This window comes from Malania oleifera, chromosome 7 (genome assembly GCF_029873635.1).
Source record: "Malania oleifera isolate guangnan ecotype guangnan chromosome 7, ASM2987363v1, whole genome shotgun sequence".
Lineage (NCBI taxonomy): Eukaryota > Viridiplantae > Streptophyta > Magnoliopsida > Santalales > Ximeniaceae > Malania > Malania oleifera.
The window spans coordinates 105,907,506-105,915,460 of record NC_080423.1 but is presented as its reverse complement, the minus strand read 5'-3'; the positions used below and the strand labels follow the sequence as shown (position 1 = coordinate 105,915,460).

Sequence of the window (7,955 nt, the reverse complement as noted above, 5' to 3'; positions counted from 1 at the left end):
ACAAAAGGAAGTGAGACTCAACCTATCCATCCAAAGGATACCTGTCAAAAAAACGTGATAAAAGATGTTGTTTTTCGTAGATGACATTATTTCCAATTTCTCCTTCTCTAGTGAGAAAATCAGTCGCATTACTGTATTCCCTATATTGATGGATTAATAGATCACCATGAAGTTCACTTCTTCTAACTCCGCCACGAGGACCTCCCAAAAATCTCAAAGATACCACAAGGTACATCTTCCTTTCGAAACCAATCAACAACAATTCGTAAGTCACTTTCAATAATCATATTAAAATAATGAAATCGTTTGCATAAACGAATTCCTTCCAGAATTGCTTTTAATTTCGCACTATTGTTCGTACCATTGCCAAAATAGTTTGAAAAAAGCCGTTTTCACCATGCCATGGCAGTCGCGAATAATTCATCCACCTCTTGAAGTACCCGGATTGCTTCTACAGCTCATATCATAATTAAGTTTTATCCACCCTGTTGGGGGTTTAACCCACAAAATAATTTTTCTAAGTTTGGCGCAAACTCCCTGATGCTGAATTTGAAACTCTTTCAAAATTATAATGTTTGATATCTTCAATTTTCGAAAAAAAATTAGAGCTATCAGCTAAAGAACTAACCTAGTATCGAACACTTCTCCACGTCTGATCCCCACTTTGATAAACTTCTTCCATTCTCGCTTTGCATCTTCGATAAGGTGATTAGGGGTATAATCGGTTTATTACAGTTCAGTTATGGCCAAAACCGAACCTTACAGTTTTTTGTATTCCCAAACTGAAATTGAAACCAAACTGAATTTATTATCCCTTGGAGAACCGAACATTCGGTGGTTCGATTATAGTTTTTTTTTGTTTTTAACCGATTTTCTAAATATTCAATAATTGCTTTTCACAAGAGTTATTGAGAATCAATTTGGCATTTTGATTTCTAAATATTTAATTGATTTAAATTTGAATTGATTTTTTTGGTTTTGAAGTTTGGTTATATTTTGGAAATCGAAACCGAAACTAAAATCAAAAATTTACATTTTCTAAAATCGAAATCGAAATTAAAACCAAACTAGTTGTGATTTTAATTTGGTTTTGGTCCGATTTTCAATTTTTTCATAATTTTTGTACACCCGTGATCACACCTTCACTAGGTTTTGTTTTAACTGACAAAAAGATCTTTCGGACTCTCCTAGTACAACTCCTCTAAATACTAGTCATAACTCAACAAATATATCATCTTTTTCATATATTAAAATTTATACTGTTGAATAAAAAACAGTATATCTATCTCATATCCGGTGTAGTATGGTATATATTAAATAGCCCGTGCTCCACGAGGCAGCTAGCAGTCCAAACCCTTTCACTATTTTATAAAAGCCGCGCGTACAAAGTGATGTATGGCTTTTTACTTTTAGCCTTTTTAGCTTATTGGGATTCTAACTCCTGAACCCCCACATGACAAAATTGTACTGAACAAGTGAGAGAATGCCACGCGCGGCTCATAAGGTTGCAAAGCACGTGCCAATTAATTAATTAATCGGGAGGGGAGAAATAAAAAAATGGTTGGCAAAAGACTACCCCTCTCCCCATGGTCACCCCACGGCCAAATCCCTGTCCATTTGATGCTGCCTTTGACGGGCACGCACTGCCAGCCGCCGTGGGCGCCGCCATGATTTGAACGCAACAACAAAAACAACGGTATATGTCTCCGCCATCATACCTGACTCTTTCGACTCTGAAATTTTGAAAAACAAATCCCCTGCGCTTTTTTGTGTGTGTCTCTGTGTTTCAGAGAGAGAGAGAGTGCGTGTGTGTGTGTCTGTGCGCGCTCGCCGGCGGAAAGAAAGGGACAATGGAGGTGAGAGCTAGAGCGCCCGGGAAGATCATCCTCGCAGGCGAGCACGCCGTCGTGCATGGATCCACCGCCGTGGCAGCTGCCATAGATCTCTACACCTACGTTTCTCTTTGCTTTCCTGGTATTTGATTATTCTGATAATCGATTCGTATCTGCTCCTTTTTTTTTTGTTTGACTGGTTATGTGGGGCATTTTTGTTTCAATCGGTGTCTGCAATTTGAATTTGCATGTGGGTTTTTTTTTTGGAATAATAATTTGAAGCTGCCATTGTGAGTTTTTGGGTATCGTTTCCCTTTCTGCATTATTTTTTACTGGTATTGGCGCTCTGGCCCTTTTGCTGGGATTGATTTTCGTTATCAATGGTCAATTGGGTTGTTCTGGTTTCCTTGAAATCATTTTAATTCTTTGTGATTTTGTGATTTTTTGTTGCAACATTTCTGTGTGCGAATAGGTTCTTTGCAAGTTGAAATTGAACAGAGGATGTCTTTTAATTCATTGACATGATGTTTGGGGAGTAGCGTTTCAAAATTTGGCCATTATCTTTTCATTTTCTGCAATGTTTGAGATTAACACATATATGCTGGTAGCTCAATTGCCAGCAATTTTTTTGGGTTTGCTTTAAATGAGGATTTGAAGTTATTTAAAAAAATATCCCTTTCTGGTTCAGCTCAAGGGAAATTATTTTAGTATAGAATTTACGTTATCAGGGGAGAAAGCCACTTCCACGAACAACAAACACCTAAATCATGTTTGGAAATTTGATAATGTTGAAAGGAAAGGAAAACATGAAAGAAAGAAACAAAATAAAGTCAGAAAAGAAAAAATGTCATTAGCCTTTGTTTTTTCTTAATTTTTAATTATATTTGAATAAAATTTCATTGGTAATAGTTAATAGTATTTGATAGAGAAGAAAATACAATGAAAAGTTGATTTCCTTCCTATTTTCTTTTCCTTTCCTTTTCTCAAAGAAAATCCTTAATCCTAACAGAGCCCCGAAGAATCCAAGAAAAATACCCACCTAAAATAACTGAACCAAATCTGAAACGAACCAATCAAACCATTATCATAAACATTCTTTCTAAGTTAGAAAGTGAGATGGGGAACAAAACAAACCAAGCCTTAAGCTCCACTAGGAGGGTCGGCTGCATGAATCCTTTTCCGCCAATAAAAGAAGCAAAATCCATCAAATGCAATTTAACAGATATTTCTGAATTATAGTACAAAAATTCCCATTATACTGATTTAATTCCTAGGGTTTGGATTAAATTGTGATTTCAATCTTTTCCAATTTCTATGTCCTTTAAATGGATATTACTTGTCCAAACTATAGATCTGACATTTGGATTTAGTTATAATTTCTCTCAATTGACCCATTTCAGCTTCTGCCAGAATTTCAAAGCCCTTTATGTGCAACTAAGAATTTTCAAAACATCACATATATATTGAAGTAGCAATTGCTACTTCATATGTTATGAGTAAAAGTTTGAAAGAGTACTGTTCACCAGCATTTGTTCTATTTGCTTTTCTTGTCATATTTCAAACAATCTATATTTATATAGTGCTAGCTTGTATTTTTTAGATCTTTTATTGAACTTTTTTAAAATTTTCCTTTTTCTTATCTTTTATAGAGAATGATGATACACTGAAACTCCAGCTCAAGGACATGGCATTAGAATTTTCATGGCCAGTTGGAAGAATCAAAGAAGCATTACCAAATTTAGGAGGCTCTCTCCCTTCAGCACCCATATCATGCTCCCCTGAGTTGATTAGTTCAATTACAGCTCTAATTGATCAACAGAATATTCCTGAGGCAAAAATCGGACTTATCTCGGGAGTATCAACATTTCTCTGGCTATACACTTCTATCCAAGGGTATCTATTCATGGTTTGTTTCTCTTGCGATCTTCTCTCCTCTCACTGTTTTAATTAATACAAATTTTCCCTTTATGTACCAGGTTTAAGCCAGCAAAAGTAGTTGTCACTTCTGAGCTTCCTCTGGGATCAGGCTTGGGTTCGTCTGCTGCATTCTGCGTCTCACTGTCAGCAGCTTTGCTTGCTTTATCAGATTCTGTAGAGCTGGATCACAGCCACCGAGGCTGGTTAATGTTTGGTGAGAGTGAGCTGGAATTGGTGAACAAATGGGCTTTTGAAGGTGAAAAGATAATTCATGGAAAGCCATCGGGAATTGACAACACTGTTAGCACATATGGTATGTGATCATTTTGATAGCGGTAGGTAAATGTGCCATGTGCAGCTTTTACCTCTGCAGACTCTGCTGTACAGTGGTTACAACTAGGAGGTCTTCAATATTTTGCGTATTTTGAAATCCAACAAATTATTGAAAATATGGTGAAGAAGTTGAGGCTATTAATGGTGTCAACAATGGGGACCAAATTTTGGAAAATATTCAGGAAGGGAGAAAAACAATTGAGTTTGAGTAGGAAAGGAGAAACACATTTCTGCCTAGAAATATTTCGGGTGAAATATTTAAGGAATGATTTATAACTTTTATACAGTATATAGAAACTTGTGGATAATTTGGAAAATTATGTCAACTTCTTGTCACTTGCACACACAGTGAATGAGGGTTATGTGCTTTGATCTTTAAGTAACTGAAAAAGCTTATACAACAGGCAACATGATCATGTACAAGTTGGGAAGTTTGGCCTGCATCAAGTCCAATATGCCGCTCAAAATGCTTGTCACTAATACAAAAATTGGGAGAAACACAAGGGCATTGGTTGCTGGTGTTTCAGAAAGGACTTCAAGGCACCATGATGCAATGACTGCTGTGTTTAAAGCTGTTGATTTTATCAGTATGGAATTGTCTTCCATTATCCAAGCACCAGCTCCAGATGACCATGCTACTACTGAGAAGGAAGGGAAGATAGAAGAGTTGATGGAAATGAATCAGGGTTTGCTCCAATGTATGGGGGTTACCCATGCATCAATAGAAACGGTGCTTCAGACAACATTAAAGTATAAGTTAGCTTCAAAGTTGACAGGAGCTGGGGGTGGAGGCTGTGTTCTGACATTTTTGCCAAGCCGTATCCATTTTCTTATTATGTTTGTCTGGATTTTCTCTATTTCCATCTTTTATGATTTCTTAATTTGCTTTAATACAAATGATATGCATGAAAAGCTCAAATCTTGGGAACAGTCTCCCCAAGCATGGAGTAAGACTGCTTACACCTTGGCCTTCCTAGACCGCTGATGGTATATGACCCTTGTGCACTAGGTGTCTTTCGATTTCCTATTTTCTTTTTGGGAGATCTCCTTCTCTTCTCTCTCTCTCTCTCTCTCTCTCTCTCTCTCTCTCTGTGTTTGTGCACACTGCTAGCTATAAAAAATGATACTAAGACCTGTCCTCAGTTACGGAAATCCAAAATAATAAGGCTGGATAGCCCAGATTCATTTGCCAAGACCTAGTAGTTGGCATAATAGGGTCAATTGCAAGCCAATTTAAGAAAGGATTTGATATATTGATGCTTGGAAGAAATATTTTTAAAGTTGCTTAAGGCAATTTCGTGCAAGAGATTAATGATTGGGTTCTGCTAGAACATATGCCAAAGATGGTGGACAAGAGAGTTGAGCAAGAAGTATTTAGATGATTGAGCTCTTGATCCAAGTCCAGTTTTTTGTGGCAACCATTTCATAAGTCACACGTGTAGCTCATCACAGGTAGTCTTGAAATGGGTTTTGGTGTACAGCCAAAAAATCTTCTATAGACTACAAGTTGACTGAGTCATCTAAACTTGTGTGTCATACTTGCGTCAGCTGAAAATATATTTTCAGAGACTAATATTCATTTCCTTTAATATCATATGTTTCCTTGACTACATGAATCAGAGGTATCAGGAGCAGTTGTTGATAAGGTCATCGCAGAGCTTGAGTCATGTGGATTCCAGTGTTTCATTGCCGGAATTGGAGGGAATGGTCTTGAAATTAACTTTGGTGGTTCATCGTGATTTTCTAGGGACAGTAATGAACCACTGTAAGATTTGATGTTTAAACGGCTAACAATATCCATAAAATGTTCCCTATTGCTGCCGTATCTTTGTCTGTTGTTCACTTGTAATGTATGTACATTAGTTTCAATGTTGTGCTTTCTTAGTTCACTAACTTTCAAATAATTTTTGGAATCATGGGTATTTGCTACATTGTATAATATGCATGATTTTTAAGGTTTGTTGATAAATGCCGGTTTCTTTCCTCGTCATTTGAATCTGCAAGTTTTACAGAACACCTGAATGCTCCCTGCTATTGGTCCCTCATTTTCCTGTTCCTCTAAGAGAAACTTACACAGATGATGATCCAATTTCATCAGTCACATATCAACGTGTAGATTTCTTATTCATAGTATTCTGATTATTGATGTGCCTCATTACAGTTTGTTCCTGCTAAATTTAGGCAGATGTGGAAGTGCATGCACAACATAGTGCTTATCATGGTTGTGCATTAAGATCCATTTCCTATTGTGCTTCAAGCGTTGCTCTTTCTTTCTCATAACATCATTATATCCAAATCTGTTTCTTTTACAAATATTCAGTTAAACTTCTTATGCCTGCATATAATTATCAACCCATGTAGAAGAGAAAGAGTGTGTGATGACATCAAGCACCTCTCCGATGTTCATATGTTTTTTCTCCAAAAAACCCATGCTCATGAAAAAATGGAGACTGAAGCTCGCAGCAGGGGGGGGGGGGGTGGTGGGGTTGGTTTACCACAGCTCTAGTAGAATTTGTAAATGCATCATATGCATTAAGTAGATAAAGCACGTGAAGTCTAGGGTTCAAACCCTGTTGCCTGCAGCGCACATCCACATTGCAAGCCCAGCAAACATATCCAAAAAAAATACCAAGGGCGAAGAAGCCTGCACGCATTGCAGGCAGTTGGAGGGATGCAGACCGACTCGGACCATGGAGCTTTCATGGAGAAATTCACGCTACTTCCACCTCCACCATGCCCTTCTCCTCATCAACTCCCCTTGAATGCCCTCACTTTTGCTGTCAAAGACATGTAAGTTCCTTGGTATCAACTCTTGGCCTAAGTAATTGATAATTTGTTTTTTGATTTTCCTCTTTACCCCAATCTTCCTCTCTTATGGGTACGTTTGAATTCTGTATCTCATGCTTGTTTTGATGCATTTCCAAGCTCATACCTGAATTTCAGCTATTAGGTGTCGTTCAAGAGTTTTTTTAAGAACATATTTTAGTTTTAGTTACTTGTTTCTTAAATAATTAATTTGTTTTCTTGATTTTTATCTGTGCATCACTCTTTATGCTCTTCTGGGTAGGTGTAAATTCTATATCTCATGCTTGTTTTGATGCATTTCCAAGCTCATACTCCAATTTCAGCTATTGGGTCCTTTTTTAAGAAAATATTTTAGTTTTTATTACTTTTGGATGTGAAATTTGGAGGCAGATTTGATATGGATGGATATGTGACTGTGTTTGGGAATCCCGACTGGGCTCGCTGGCCACGGCAACGGCTCCGGCCATCTTAGCCATCTTAAGAGGAGGCGCCACTTGTGTTGGTAAATCTGTCATGGATGAAATGGCATACATGTTAAGGGTTCAATTTTTTTTTTTTTTTTTTTTTTTTTTTTTTTTCTGGTATTAGTTCTTGTTTGGTGAGCTTTCTATATGGATAGAGATTGTGACAAACTTTTCATACTCATTGAGTGGTTCTTGATTGGTTCTTTGCAAAATTTAGCTGCTAGATTAACTTGTAGCCAATGAATTGGTGAATCTATCACGAGAATCCCACAGGCATTGTTAGAGATGGAGCTAGAAATACAACTGGAGACGCGTTGAGATGAGTCAGAAAACGCGTGGAATTTATTCTCTATTTAATATCTTCTTTTAACTTCCAATTTGTGATTAAATCTGATTAATTTGTAGTTTTTCGCATTTAATTATAATGTAAAATCCAAGCCTATATAAAGAGGCTGTGGAAAGTGAGACATATAGCACAGCACAGCACAGCAGTGCAGAGAGAGCACAGAGAGTGCAGAGAGAGCTGTGAGGAAGAAGGGAGGAAGAGAGAGAGAGAGAGAGAGAGAATTGTAACATTTTTCTGGCGAGTTATTGAATAGTTGGT

The 7,955-nt window shown here is 37.2% G+C and overlaps 1 protein-coding gene across 3 annotated transcripts; it reads left to right on the top strand.

Annotated features, from left to right (window-relative positions):
• The first annotated feature begins 1,558 nt into the window (after window positions 1–1,558).
• LOC131159401 (mevalonate kinase-like) lies at window positions 1,559–6,051 on the top strand. Of its 3 annotated transcripts, XM_058114287.1 has the most exons (6): window positions 1,559–1,696; window positions 1,791–1,974; window positions 3,482–3,725; window positions 3,809–4,062; window positions 4,487–4,900; window positions 5,703–6,051. In XM_058114287.1, exons 2-6 carry the CDS (start codon window positions 1,851–1,853, stop codon window positions 5,819–5,821), a joined length of 1,155 nt encoding a protein of 384 aa, XP_057970270.1. In that variant the 5' UTR covers window positions 1,559–1,696; window positions 1,791–1,850; the 3' UTR covers window positions 5,822–6,051. The 3 variants fall into 3 exon arrangements, with proteins under 3 accessions (XP_057970270.1, XP_057970269.1, XP_057970268.1); XM_058114286.1 differs by having other exon boundaries at window positions 1,560–1,696; window positions 4,487–6,051; XM_058114285.1 differs by having other exon boundaries at window positions 1,560–1,974; window positions 4,487–6,051.
• The last annotated feature ends 1,904 nt before the right edge of the window (window positions 6,052–7,955 follow it).